Source organism: Halichoerus grypus, chromosome 12, assembly GCF_964656455.1.
Source record: "Halichoerus grypus chromosome 12, mHalGry1.hap1.1, whole genome shotgun sequence".
NCBI classification, from domain to species: domain Eukaryota; kingdom Metazoa; phylum Chordata; class Mammalia; order Carnivora; family Phocidae; genus Halichoerus; species Halichoerus grypus.
Genome location: NC_135723.1, coordinates 22,874,665 through 22,890,208, shown reverse-complemented (window position 1 = coordinate 22,890,208; position 15,544 = coordinate 22,874,665). Strand labels below are relative to the sequence as shown.

At 39.2% G+C, this 15,544-nt stretch overlaps 1 protein-coding gene and 1 long non-coding RNA gene across 7 annotated transcripts in view; one reads left to right on the top strand and one right to left on the bottom strand.

Moving 5' to 3' along the window:
- The window catches only part of LOC118528457 (uncharacterized), a 134,710-nt gene that overhangs the window by 43,088 nt on the left and 76,078 nt on the right, over positions 1-15,544 (top strand). The window lies entirely within an intron of this gene.
- Positions 12,476-15,544, bottom strand: part of PTPN12 (protein tyrosine phosphatase non-receptor type 12) — an 86,596-nt gene continuing 83,527 nt past the window's right edge. For all 4 annotated transcript variants that reach the window (XM_078060061.1, XM_078060060.1, XM_078060058.1 and 1 more), the window contains 2 exons: positions 13,571-13,678; positions 12,476-13,338 (listed from right to left, as the gene is read on the bottom strand). In XM_078060061.1, coding sequence (XP_077916187.1) covers positions 13,277-13,338; positions 13,571-13,678 — 170 coding nt within the window. In that variant the 3' untranslated portion in view covers positions 12,476-13,276. The remainder of the gene's footprint in view (positions 13,339-13,570; positions 13,679-15,544) is intronic.

Genomic DNA, 15,544 nt, shown 5'->3' with positions numbered 1-15,544 from the left:
TTTTTAAGATTTTATTTTTAAGTAATCTCTACACCCAATGTGGGGCTTGAACTCACAATCCCAAAATCAAGAGTCGCCTGCTCCATTGATGGAGCCAGCCAGGCACCCTCTAAAACAGCTAATTTTAAATGATGTGGGGGAAAAAAATTGCTTAGCATACTAGTGCTAGGGAGACTTGATGGAAGAGCAGTTGATTGGGCCAGAAGCCAAGGCACTGAGGCATTGAGAAGTAGGAAGGTTTATGAAGAGAGTACTGCTGCTGGACTTTGAAAGGTGGGTTAGTGCACTCTGCACTTGAAGAAGGTGGTGAGGGCATTCCCTGCAGGGGCTGGCTGTTGAGTGAGACCCAAAGAGCAAAGCACAGAGGTGAAAAATTCCAAGGAATGTGTGGGGGCTAAGTTTCTCTAGCTGAAGGTTAGGGCGGAGAGCCAGTGGTGGCAGATGGAGCTAGAAAGCTTGGAGCCACATCGTGGATCTCAAATGACACGCAAAGGCCTCCCTGCTCTCGTGGTTAGTTCCCAGGGTTCCTGAAGTGGACTGTTACTTGAATACATAATACCACCTAACTCCGTATCCGCCTCCACCCCCACCATCTTCATCCAGCAGAAAAGGACCAGAATTTTCCTGCATGTGATCTTGGACAAGTTAGTTAACCTCTCTTTGTACCCGGACTTCCTGTTCTATAGAATGGAGATTAAAGATAGTGCCTGCCTTATTAGATGAGTCACTCACAACAGTATGTGGGTGTAGGAGGCATCAGCGGAGAGTTAAGTAAGTTATTTATCAAAAGTTCTCAATTGTTTTGAGGCATAGGAAAAAAAAAAGGAAGGATTTTAGATCTGTGTTAACTCCCAACCATGGGCTTAAGACTTTTCACATTAAAAATTATTATGTATATCATAGCTTTAATGTAATAGCAAAAAGGACTCCAAGATGTCCTTTTATTTTAGAGCTCATGTAAATGCTTTTCCTGCCCTATAAGCTGCTTACAGAGTGTTATTAAATAGGTGGGTACATTTTGGGGCACCTGACTGGCTTTTGGAATAGCGTGAGACTCTTGATCTTGGGGTCGTGAATTCAAGCCCCACACTGGGTATAGAGACTACTTTAAAATATATGTGTGTTTGTGTGTGTGTGTGTGTGTATATATATATATATATGGTGAGTGTGTGTGTATATATATATACACATAACGTATATACATATACATAAATATATACATAAATTTATATAGTGGGTACATTTCTAATTCCTTAAGGCTCGATTTAAAACTTTGGAAATTCCTTGGCTTTGACTTACAGCCTTTTGACATTTTCACTGTTCATTACCAACTATATGTTGAGAAAAGGAAGCGAAAGGACACATGGCTATTTCATACACCTATGAAAAGTGCAAAAGTGACAGGAAAAAAGGAAAAAGATAGGAAAGAAGTGGACCTACATTAAATATTTGTAGACTTAGGACATTTTTGGTTTTCCATTGTTGTCATTGTTTCACTTATATATTGCTGCATGATAAACCACCATACAACATAATGGTTTCAAAACAACACTTGATTATTTCTCACAGGTCTGGGGACTGGGAGCGCTAGGTGGGATGCTTCTCTCCCACGTGGTATTGATTGGGACTGACTCTCCACATAGTCTCTCAGGGGTGGTGTGGTTAAGAATTTCTTTCCTTGCCATCAGCAGGGCCCCAGGAGATGGGAGTAGCCTGACCTTTTAAGGTCTAGAAACAGAATCAACCCAGAAACACATCTGCTGCGTTTTATTAGCCAAAGCAAGGTACAAGGTCAGCCTAGATACTAGAGATAAGAAAAAAGACTCCACCTCCATGGGAGAAGCTGCACAGGCTTCATCAGTTTTCAGGCTGTATGTTTTAAAGCTTACAAATGACATTTGACCTAAGTAGCCCCTTTTCTAGTCAGTTAACAAGCAAACATTTCTTGCCTGCTAAAGCTTACACCCCCAGCTTCTCTGAAATCTAGAGACATATAGCGAGGTTAGTAGTCAAGAGTAAGGATTTGAGAATAGGAGCTAGGTTTAAATTCTGGCTTTGCTACTTTGTGTGACTTAAAATTACCTAAAGTCTGTATTCTTCAGATTCATCCATTAAACAGGGATATTTACCTGGCAAGGTTTTTATGATGATTAAGTAAGATAATATGTGTTCAGAGATTATCGGGGTGCCTGGCACATGGTAAGCATTTAGCAAAATTCATAATTTTTATTAGATAAGTCTGAGTCTGCCTGACGGCTGTTGATGTCTTATATAATCTGCTCATGCCGGAGTGCCTGGGTGGCTCAGTTGGTTAAGCATTTGCCTTCGGCTAGCATCATGATCTCCAGGTCCTGGGATCAAGCCCTGCATCGGGCTCCCAGCTCACTGGGGAGCCTGCTTCTCCCTCTGCCTCTGCCTCTCCCCCTGCTTGTGCTCTGTCTCTCTCGTATGAATAAATAAAATCTTAAAAAAAAAAAATTTAAGATTTGCTCATGCCTCTTGCAAAGTGGGACACTTGGTATTAGGGCCTTGATAAACATTCTCAAACAGTGAAGCCACCCACAGAATCTTTTGGGCTCTTAGTTTTCTGAATTTTCTTGAGTGCCTTTCCTTACTTTTTGGATCCATAAATTTCCTCTTGGTTTGCTTTGCTGCCCTCTTCTGGTAGAATGGGGAAAAGTTCGGGGATTGTCCGAGGCCTATAGCCACAATAAAAGCTCTATTTGAAATCCTTTGTCAAAGAATCCAGCTTTCAAAAATCTTTGATCCTAACTTCCTAAGTGAATTCAGATGAAAGTAACATCTGAATATAAAACTTCTACATATACATTTCAGTTTATTTCTGTTACAGGCAAATCGATAGTGACAGATGGAACAGTAAGATTAAAATGGACAGCTCACTTTAGGTTGAAAAGATGGTAAGAATACTTTGTTATGCCGATCAGCAATAGGAAATTCTCTAGAAACTGCATTTCACTTTTCTGAAACAATTAAATGTGTATATAGAAAATTTTTTTCTAACGTTAATTTCAGCTAAATCTCTACATCTTTCAAATTATGACGTATGTAGTATCCCTAGATTGGTGTTTTAAATTTTTTGCATAGAGGGGGCGCCTGGGTGGCTCAGTTGGTTAAGCGACTGCCTTCAGCTCAGGTCATGATCCTGGAGTCCCGGGATCGAGTCTGCTTCTCCCTCTGACCCTCCACCCTCTCATGCTCTCTCTATCTCATTCTCTCTCTCAAATAAATAAATAAAATCTTTAAAAAAAAAATAATAAAAAATAAATTTTTTGCATAGAAGCTGCATGAAAATGTTATTGTGTGCTTACTTCAAATACAATGAGAAATGCTAAATACTTAGATTTTATATTTAATACAGTATATTATTTAAATGCTTTTTCACATTTAGTATTAGAAGACATTGGAAATATTCTAATAGGTTATATATAAGTAGATAAAGCTAAAATTTAGAAGGCACAATACTTTAAAATATTACAGAGGTATAGATGATCTGCACATTTGTGTACTTATCAAACAATCCTACTGAAGAATTTTTCCATCAGGAAAAATATAATATTGAGGGTTGAGGTGGGCAAAATGGTGGGTGAAGGGGGCCAATAGTACAAACTTCCAGTTATAAAATAAATAAGTCATGGATATGTAATGTACAATGACTCTAGTTAATAATACTGCATTGCATATTTGAGAGTTGCTAAGACTGTTGATCTATCTTGAAAGTTCTCATCTCAAAAAAAAAAAGGTAACTATGGAAAAAAATAAAAGAATTACTGATTTTATAAAAACATAGTATTTTGGGGCGCCTGGGGGGCTCAGTCGTTAAGCGTCTGCCTTCGGCTCAGGTCATGATCCCGGGGTCCTGGGATCGAGCCCCGCTTCGGGCTCCCTGCTCCGCGGGAAGCCTGCTTCTCCCTCTCCCACTCCCCCTGCTTGTGTTCCCTCTCTTGCTGAGTCTCTCTGTCAAATAAATAAATAAAAAATCTTTAAAAACAAAAAAAAAAACATAGTATTTTAAGAAATTTAGAACTGTTTTCCTGTTTCCTGCTTGGCTATTCGGGCATAACTCTGTAGTAGCTAAGGGTGTGTTCTTGTTGACATTTTGGCAAGCACAGTTTCAAGTCACAAATGCTACTTCATTAAGTCATGATACAGTACATATGCCGTGCTATCTCTAAAAAATGTAAAATGCCTGGAATCTTTGGAATTCCCTTCCCCCACTAATTCAACAAAGCCCAGATTTGTTACAGTACAGAACAGAGACACACCTCCTGGAGCTACTTTTCACTGGTTAAATGATCTAAACAGCAGTCATTTGCACATCTTGGGAGATTTGTGCACCTTAAAGACAAATAACTGAGGAAACAGATTGCAGCAAATCTGTTAAGAAAATACAGTTTATATTCAAAACTGCATGTGCTTTGCACTTTTAGCAAATATGCAGTGGCTTCTTATTGAGTGGATATGTGCCAAAATCTTAGTTTAAAGCTTTTGCAATTCTCCATCTGCCAGAATGAAAATTTGAGCTTCTGGCCTATAAGAGCTGTGTAACAAAGATCCAGTATTAGAGAATAGAGTATTTAAAATCTGAAATTAATTCACATTTCATTATTTAGAAAGCTATTAATAGAGTCTGGGGGTCTTGGGGTTGTGAGTTCAAGTGCCATGTTGGATGTAGAGCTTACTCAAAAAAAATAAAAATGAAAAAAGGAAGGCTATTAATAGAGTCTGAATTTTTGACATCCGATGTAACATCACTAAAAGCAGATATTGAGGAGATACCCGTGTAAGAAAACAAAAGCAGCAAGAACTTTTCCAAACTAGCACAATAGTGATTTAATTCAATTTAATCCTGTTTAATCTGGCTTAATCCTTAAACTAGAATGATTTCATGGATTGCAATCAAGAGTACCAAATACATATTTCAACAAAAATATTACAATCAGAGTACATTTTTGGGTTCAATATAATTAAGATGGCATTCTTTACTTGAGTTTCTCTCAAAAGCTTCAGATTGCAAATTGCATTTATTCTTTTTATTGCTCCCCTTCACATTTAGCACAAAACTGTCTTTTTTTAGTTTAATTGTGAAAAAGTCCTTAATATATATGTATAGATGTCTTCAGAACAGAGCCAGCTATTCAGTTTGGAAACTATGGATATATTCTTGGGAAAGTACTCACAGTCAGCGGGTAATGTTTTTGACCACTCTTACTTTTGAGCTGGCTCCAGGAGCAGGGACAAGTCTATAAACAACTTTTAGTAAGCTTCACTCCCTGAGTGTATTTATGTGGGTGCTTTAAATCACGTGTCAAGAGGTATGAAGTTTGAAAATACAAAGACTTAATAGAAGGGTGGTTGGGAATGTAAATCAAAATCAGGTGTGGACTAACTATCTTAACATGTGCTATGGACTTGGAGTCAACTCACCTATTCAATTGACATTTATTTTCTGCTCTCTGTCAGGACAATGTTTAAGAAAATACATATATTCAAAATTAGTTCTACTTTGTACATTGAGCTGTTTTCAAAGTATGTATATATATGCCAACATTTTCCCTAAATATCATGATCATTTCTCTCAAGGGGCTAGGTTAGTAGAGCAAAAGGTCTAAGTACATTGATCCATAAATGGGGTACAGTATAGACACAGAGAAAATGGTTGATTGACTTGGTGTGGGAAACAGGATGAGATGAATGGTTTAATAAAAGACATAACACTTGAATTAGTCTTGATAGATGAGTAGGGCTCACCAGAACAAGGACAAAGTAGGGTGTTTTAAGACACAGGTTACAGTATAAGTAAGGTGTAGGGGGCTCAGGAAACTTTTTTTTTCTTTTAAAGATTTTATTTATATATTAGAGAAAGAGAGCACAAGTTGGGGGAGGCAGAGGGAGAAGCAGACTCCCCACTGAACAGGGAGCCTGATGCAGGGCTCGATCCCAGGACCCTGAGATCATGACCTGAGCTGAAGGCAGATGCCCAACCAACTGAACCATCCAGGTGCCCCCTTTTTTCAAAAGATGTATTTATTTATTTATTTACTTGAGAAAGAGAGAGGGAGTATGAGCAGGGGGAGGGGCAGAGGAAGAAGCTGACTCCCCACCGAGCAGGGAGCCCAACACAGGGCTCGATCCCAGCTGAGCCAAAGGCAGACACCCAACAAACTGAGCCACCCAGGCACCCCTAGGTACAGTATTCTTACAATAAAGTAAGCTAGAGAAAAGAAGATATTATTAAGAAAATCATAAACACTGGAATATTACTCAGCGATAAAAAAGAATGAGATCTTACCATTTGCAACAACATGGATGGACATAGAGGGTATTATGCTAAGTGAAATAAATCAGAGAAAGACGAGTACCATATGCTTTCACTTATATGTGTAATCTAAAAAACAAAACAAATTAATAAAGCAGAAACAGACCCATAAATAGAGAACAAACTGATGGTTGCCAGAGGGGAGATGGGTGGGGGGGGGATGGGTAAAATGGGTGAAGGGGAGTGGGACGTACAGGCTTCCGGTTATAGAATGAATAAGTCATGGGGATGAAAGGTACAGCATAGGGAATATTGTCCATGGTAATGTAATAGCATTCACTGAATGCTGAAGATGGTAGCTACAACTTGTCATGAGCATAGCATAACCATAGAGTTGTTGAATCAGTATGTCTTACACCTGAAACTAATGTAACTTTGTCAACTAAATTTCAATAAAAATTTTTAACGAAAATCAATAAGGAAAATATACTTACAGTACTGTACTGCATGTACTGAAAAAAATCGTATTGGGGCACCTGGGTGGTGCAGTCGGTTAAGCATCCGACTCTTGGTTTTGGCTCAGGTCGTGATCTCAGAATCAGGAGATCGAGTCCCACATTGGGCCCCACGCTCAGTGCCTGAGTCTGCTCAAGTTTCTCTCCCTCTTCCTCTGCCCCTCCCTCTGCAGGCTCCTGTGCAAGCATATGCCCACTTGGTCTCAAATAAATCAATCTTTTTTTAAAAAAAGAAAACAATCGTGTATAACTGGACCTGTGGAGTTCAAACCCTTGTTGTTCAAGGGTCAGCCATAGTTCATTATGACCAGAGCACAGGTATAAGCAGTTAAAGCCCGCAAAGGCCGGCAGCAGACAGATCTTAGATGGGGTCTTGCATCATCTGCTGTTAGCCTTGATCCCGTGGGCCTTGCTCTCCAATTGCATTATGCATCAGAATCACCTATGGTACTTGTCTAAAACACACTTTTTTTTTTTTAAGTTTTATTTATTTAAGTAATCTCTATACCCCATGTGGGGTTCGAACTCAGGACCCCAAGATCAAAAAAGTCGCATGCTCTTCTGACTGAGCCAGCCAGGTGCCCCTAAAACACACATTTCTTATTCCCCTTCGAATCTGGCTCCAGGGGAGGACCCTGGAACCCGAATTTTAAGGACACTTCCCAAAAATTCTAATGTAGTACAACTTGGGACACAGTTTGAAGAAATATTACCATAGACAGTGAAGAGCCATTAAAGATTTTTTAGGGAAAAAGTAACTATTAGAAGAGGTCACGAGCAGATCAGATTGGCCTTTTGTAGTGAGGAAGCTGGATTGAAGAGATGAGAGCTTAGAGTGCAGAGTAAACCAGATAGATGACTAGTATGGGTAATGGGAGAAAGAGGACACCATTCACCAAGGTAGGGGATAGTGCCCATGTTTAACCTAAATCAAGTTTCAACAAATAGAAATGTGAAGATTTGCAATATTACTACAAAAGTTCATTTAAATATCAAATTCTCCCCGGGGTTTTTGTGCCCTCGTGGTTCCATTCCTGGCTGTATTAATGACCTATTATTGATCTCTAGTCTGGACACTTCTTATGAACTTCAAACCTACCTATGGACAGGACATCACCTCCTGGGTGCTGGGGGTTATCCCAAACTCAATGTATTCAAAATTGAGATTTTCATTTCCCAGCCAGAATTCTGGGAACCAAGAGACCCTCCCTTTCCCTCATATCCATCTAGTTACCTAAACAGGAGTAAGAACTTAACGCTACCTATTTGTAAATTCAATCTCAGAAGATAAAAAGACAAACTGATACGCAGTAAACTCTTCACATTCAAGAATTTAACGTTCAGTTTCAATGACTTTAAGTGACCCCAGGGATTTAGAACACAAAGTTATGTGATTTCCCTCAGGCAAAAATCTTAACCACAGGTCCTACCTGAGGCTGTTATACTTAAGTTAGGGATCAATGGAACAGAATAGAGAGCCCAGAAATGGACCCTCAACTCTATGGTCAACTAATCTTTGACAAAGCAGAAAAGAATGTCCAATGCAAAAAAGACAGTCTCTTCAACAAATGGTGTTGGGAAAATTGGACAGCCACATGCAGAAGAATGAAACTGGACCATTTCCTTACACCACACACAAAAATAGACTCCAAATGGTTGAAAGACCTCAATGTGAGACAGGAGTCCATCCAAATCCTAAAGGAGAACACAGGCAGCAACCTCTTCGACCTTAGCCGCAGCAACTTCTTCCTAGAAACATCACCAAAGGCAGGGGAAGCAAGGGCAAAAATGAACTATTGGGACTTCATCAGATAAAAAGCTTTTGCACAGCAAAAGAAACAGTCAACAAAACCAAAAGACAACCAACAGAATGGGAGAAGATATTTGCAAATGACATATCAGATAAAGGGCTAGTATCCAAAATCTATAAAGAACTTATCAAACTCAACACCCAAAGAACAAAGAATCCAATCAAGAAATGGGCAGAAGACATGAACAGACACTTTTCCAAAGAAGACATCCAAATGGCCAACAGACACATGAAAAAGTGCTCAACATCGCTCGCCATCAGGGAAATCCAAATCAAAACCTCCATGAGATACCACCTCACACCAGTCAGAATGGCTAAAATTAACAAGTCAGGAAAGGACAGATGTTGGCGGGGATGTGGAGAAAGGGGAACCATCCTACACTGTTGGTGGGAATGCAAGCTGGTGCAGCCACTCTGGAAAACAGTATGGAGGTTCCTCAAAGAGTTGAAAATAGAGCTACCATACGATCCGGCAATTACACTACTGGGTATTTACCCCAAAGATACAAATGTAGGGATCCAAAAGGGTATGTGCAGCCCAATGTTTATAGCAGCAATGTCCACAATAGCCAAACTATGGAAAGAGCCAAGATGTCCATCGACAGATGAATGGATAAAGAAGATGTGGTATATCTATATACAATGGAATATTATGCAGCCATCAAAAGGAATGAGATCTTGCCATTTGCAACAACGTGGATGGAACTGGAAGGTATTATGCTGAGCGAAGTAAGTCAGTCAGAGAAAGACATGTATCATATGACCTCACTGATATGAGGAATTCTTAATCTCAGGAAACAAACTGAGGGTTGCTGGAGTGGGGGGTGGGGTGGGAGGGATGGGGTGACTGGGTGCTAGACACTGGGGAAGGTATGTACTCTGGTAAGCGCTGTGAATTGTGCAAGACTGTTGAATCTCAGATCTGTACCTCTGAAACAAATAATGCAATATATGTTAAGAAAAAAAAGAAGATAGCAGGAGGGGAAGAATGAAGGGGGGAAATCGGAGGGGGAGACGAACCATGAGAGACGATGGACTCTGAAAAACAAACAGGGCTCTAGAGGGCAGGCGGGTGGGAGGATGGGTTAGCCTGGTGATGGGTATTAAAGAGGGCACATTCTGCATGGAGCACTGGGTGTTATGCACAAACAATGAATCATGGAACACTACATCAAAAACTAATGATGTAATGTCTGGTGATTAACATAACAATAAAAAATAAAAAAATATATATATACTTAAGTTACTTAGTCAATGACTGAGGCTGGCTCAGCACTGACCTATAACTGGCTTTATTGCTCTTCATTTATCTATAGAGAAAATGTCCATAAAGTAAAAAGTACTAGAGTGAAAAGTACTATTTATGAAAAATTGCTTCCAAAGGAAAGCTAACTGATTGTGTTATGATGGAAAGATCTTAAAGGCCTTTGTAGCCTTAGCTATACAAGGTAGAAGTTTTGGATAAAGAGGCAGAATGAATTTGGCAATGATTTATCTCAGATACAAATGAGCTTACCATATGCTTTACATGGAATAAGAAAAATGAGTAACTGTTCTACCAAGTGTCCCAGGCAATATAAAAATTAACCCGTGAGAGAAAGCTAATAAAGCTAGAAAAAGGCAGAATTTAAAGTATCATCCTAGGGGCGCCTGGGTGGCTCAGCCGTTAAGCGTCTGCCTTCGGCTCAGGTCATGATCCCAGGGTCCTGGGATCGAGCCCCGCATCGGGCTCCCTGCTCGGCGGGAAGCCTGCTTCTCCCTCTCCCACTCCCCCGCTTGTGTTCCCTCTCTCACTGTGTCTCTCTGTCAAATAAATAAAATCTTTAAATAAATAAATAAAGTATCATCCTAGGGGCGCCTGGGGGTCTCAGTCAGTTAAGTGTCTGCCTTCAGCTCAAGTCATGATCCAGGGAAATTGGGATCAAGCCCTGTGTCAGGCTCCCTGCTCGGCAAGGAGTCTCCTTCTCCCTCTCCCTCTGCCCCTCCCCCTGCTCGTGGTCACACGCACTCGCTCTCAAAAAAATAAAAAAAATTTTTTTTAAAGATTTTATTTATTTGACAGAGACACAGCGAGAGAGGGAACACAAGCAGGGGGAGAAGCAGAGGGAGAGGGAGAAGCAGGCTTCCCGCTGAGGAAGGAGCCCGATGGAGGGCTCAATCCCAGGACCCTGAGATCATGACCTGAGCCGAAGGCAGACGCTTAACGGCTGAGCCACCCAGGTACCCCCCCAAAATAAATAAAATCTTAAAAAAATATATATCATCCTAAAGATAGGCAATAGAATGCAAAGAAAAAAAAAATCTAGAAACATACAGATCAGTGGATACCTAACTGGTATCAATGGCTACCTGACAAAACCATGTAACACTGGAGCAAGGGCACTAAATGGTGATTGATCAATGGGGGGAAAAAATTACCTCATTCCCTGAACCAAAAAATGTAGTCTTAGATATAAAATACAAATTCCTTGAAACTAAAATAGGTAGTTCATAAAAAAAGTACCCACGTGGTCAGTCACAAGCACATAAAATGTGCTCAACATCATTTGTCATTAAGGACCACTTTGTACCAATTAGGAAGGCTAAAATGAAAATTAAGGGCAATACCAAGAAATACATAACAATTAGAACAACCATTTAGGACAACTGTCTGGCAGTATCTACTAAAGGAGAATATGTATGCGTACACTGCAATCCCAAAATTCTACTCCTTGATTTATAGCCAACAGATTTATATATATATATGGACACCAAATAACACATTAAAAAATGTTTGTAGTACGCTCAGCGCAGAGTCCACTTGGGATTCTTTCCCTCTCTCTCAAATAAATGAATCTTAAAAAAAATTGTTCACAGTAGCATAATTTGTAATATTCCCAAACCAGAAATAAAATGTCTGTTAATAGCAGAATGGACATACTGGGGTACATGCATACAATGCAAAATTCTATAGCAATGAAAAATAAGTAACTGCTACTCATATGATAGACAAATCTCAAAAGTCCAAGGGGAAATCTCAGTGGCAGATCCCATTCTATTGCTCAACCTGGATGGTGGTCACACTCACACAGGTGTGTAAACTTTGTGATGATTATTAGGATTTTTGCACTCTTCTGAATACATGTTATTTTTCAATGAAGATGTTCCAAGCAACTCCTTCCTAACAAAAAAATGTTTGTAAATGATTTTAGTACCATATTACACAAATCATCAAGTGTGTAGAGGAGCTAAATATTTTTTTCAGTTCTATTTTATTTCAGTTTAAATTTTTTTAGGAAAATGATAGCTACAGAGATGTCTGTGTCTTGTGAATGTCAAGGGTCCCCTGTATTCACATTTCCTTATGACCAAAATATATGGGGAAAATGTGAGATTCTAAGGAATGAACACGAAGACCATTGAGCTTAAAGAAAAACTGACAAGAAATTATAGTATTATTTTCTCCTCTACAGTAATCCTATTAGTCTCGTAATTTCTTCTTCCTTTTGTATACAGAGGGAAAATATAGACGTCCATTAACTTCAGTCCCTGGTGTCAGAATTCAAACTTGAGACTTATGGATGGGGAGCTGTGCTCCAGTTGTGGAGTGGGAAGAAACCAGTTCCCCTTTCCTAGCCTCTGTTTGCTTGCTGTTTTATTGGATCTTAGTAGGCAGTAATGAGAAGGCTGCCTAGGGCCGACTCAAGGATAAGTATTAGAATTAGTAGCAGTATTGGGAGTTGCGAAGCCATGTTTTTGCAGATGGTGCTCCCTATTCTTTAATTAAGAGTTTAAACCCCATTCACACTCATGACTTAAAGGCTGAGCCAGCGGGAAGGTAGATACTAACTCTAATTTCCTAGGAATGAGGAATGAAAAACCAAGACAAGGAGGCACTGTAAAATTGTTTTTGTTTTTTTAATGCAGGTCAGATATCCTGAAACATACAAGTATTTTGATAGTCTTCTAATCCCACTTGAGTTCAAATATTAAAGTAACACACACGAGCTAAGAGAATTCAATATTGTTCCAAGGCACTTACTGAATCTCCATGACTAGATGAAAACAAGGACAATTACGATGGACAATTAGACAGTATATAATATAAAAATAACTTTTTGCTTACAATTTACAAAATGTATTATTATTACAATCTTTGATCTCTGATAACCTGCAATGCTGGCTGCATGAATCCAGCAATTTTAAAATTCAGAAACTATTTTCTAAAACTTCAGGGCAAATAATTTACAAATAAGGTACACAAAGATTTAGACCATGCAGAAATTTCTTACATCTTCTGTTAATAATATTTTATGACTGCAACTTTATGAAATTATATACCTACTTGCCCTGTACATATACAAAATAATGCATACATGATAAAACATTAGCAAAAGAGTAGTCCTTAAACTCAATTTATCATAAAAGTATTACTATATTAACATGTCTACAAGCAGCGTGTAACAGGGTTAAGAGACATTAAGGCAATAATACTTGAAGTTACAAAATAAACCGTATGTAATACTTTTTCCTAAGTGTAGTATAAGGCAGGTAGATGGTCCCAGCAAAAAAATACTAAGGTAACAATCTACACTGCTGTTAGTCCCACATTTTTAAGATGGAATACTATAAATCTGGCTTTCAGTGGCACTTGAATTTTCCAGTATAATTTAAAGTGTCTTTTAGCTCCCTGAATCATGTCCATTCGGAAGGTGGATCTCTTGGTCCTTTGGGTTTTCCACAGCGGTTATGAAAACCTGTAGTCAAAACACCACAGTAATTGGTCAGTGTCCAGAAATATATTTTAATTTACTAAAAACTCTTAATTTGCTTTGGGTAGTTCATTTAAGAACCTGAATAAATCATAGCAAAAAGTTTGATAAGCTTTGCCTTCAGGAAAGCCTGAAATGACAGCAAATAACCTTTTCTCATTCTTGCCAGCATTAACTACATAACTAAAGTTTTAAAATTATTTAGAAAACAAATTACCAATATCTGTGGCCTCTGTTGGACTTTCTGATATTTGATCTTTCTTGTTACTGAAAATAGGTGGACATTCTGTACAAGTCTCTGTGTGAATACCTCCGGCTGGATGATCTAAAATGCAAAATAAAAACATTGTTAATCAGCATCATTTGTAGCATCATATGTAGAATCCTCTAATTATTTTAATGTCTGTATTGAGTTAAAAGAGCAAGTTTCTTCTCTCTTGGGTATCATAATTTCAGAGGCCCAGATGCATATAAATACAATGGTAGTGAACACAGGAAAATGTGTTAGGTGTTCTTGAGGGCACGTAGAAATCTTCAGTGAGTTGTTCTGCAATGTATGGATTCTCCTTATGCTCTTAATTTAATAAACCTCAATCTTGCCATTTTATATTTCCTTAAGGTAGGTGTACTATGTGCCAATGTCCTAAGGCAATATAACTTCAAGTGAGATTCATTATATGGAAATCAACAACAATCAAGTTCATAGTTAATTAATGGACTACTGGCTTTTTTTTTTTTTTAAAGATTTTATTTATTTATTTGACAGAGGCACAGCGAGAGAGGGAACACAAGCAGGGGGAGTGGGAGAGGGAGAAGCAGGCTTCCCGCCGAGTAGGGAGCCCGATGTGGGGCTCGATCCCAGGACCCTGAGATCATGACCTGAGCCAAAGGCAGACGCTTAACGACTGAGCCACCCAGGCGCCCCTGGACTACTGGCTTCTAACGTAATTCTTTTCTTTGAAAGTTGTACATCAGGGCGCCTGGGTGGCTCAGTCGTTAAATGTCTGCCTTCGGCTCAGGTCACGGTCCCAGGGTCCTGGGATCAAGCCCCACATCGGGCTCCCTGCTCCGCAGGAAGCCTGCAGAATTCTCCCTCTCCCACTCCCCCTGCTTGTGTTCCCTCTCTCGCTGTCTCTCTGTCAAATAAATAAATAAAATCTTAAAAAAAAAAAAGTTTTACATCACTTAAATTTTAGTTTACTTCTTTAAATATTGATGCCTAAGATTAGTTATAAAAGAAATTTTGTTAAAGAAACTTTTATGGAAACTTGGAATATGAGTCAAAGAATACAAGATCCTTGTCCTTAAGTGCTTATAGTTTAGACAGGGGTCAGCAAACTTTTTCTATAAAGGGCTAGAGAATAACTATTTTAGGCTTTGCAAGCCACGTACAGTCTCTGCCACATATTCTTCATTGATTTTTGTTTCTTTGTTTTTAAACAACTTTTTTTTTTAAAGTAAGCTCTGCACCCAAAGTGGTCCTTGAACTCATGACCCTGAGATCAAGAGTCCCATGCTCTACCAACTGAGCCAGCCAGAGACCCCTAAACAACTCTTGAAAAACCTAAAAATTATTCATTCAGCTCAAGGTCAGAATAAAAACAAGCCGAGGCCTAGTCTAGTAGGAGAGACTGACAAGCACATTATTATTATACTGGTGTGGTAAGTTTTATAATAAAATGATGTAGAGTGCAATGGGGACAGAGAGGAGAGGCATGGCGATGAAACTAGTGGTTTCAGGACTGGCTTCTAGAAAGAAATGATGATCTAGTCAAAAGGCCTCAATTTTCTCAGTGAAGTAAAAGGTCATCTACTGAGTAAGAGTAGGACCGATGATTTCAGAAGAAATTAAAGATTTATTTTTAATTATTTATTTACTTATTCTTTTTTTGGTGGGCAGCAAAGCGAAGTTTATTGAGGGATAGTACAAAGCTCCCAAAGAGGGAGGGGACCCGAGAGTGTTGCCCAGAAGAAATTAAAAATTTAGAACATTTGGGATGCCTGGGTGGCTCAGTCGGTTAAGCGTCTGCCTTTGGCTCAGGTCATGATCCCAGGGTCCTGGGATCGAGCCCCGCATCGGGCTCCCTGCTCAGCAGGAAGCCTGCTTCTCCCTCTGCCTGCCACTCCCCCTGCTTGTGCTCTCTCTCTCTCGCTCTAATAAATAAATAAAATCTTAAAAAAAAAGATTTAG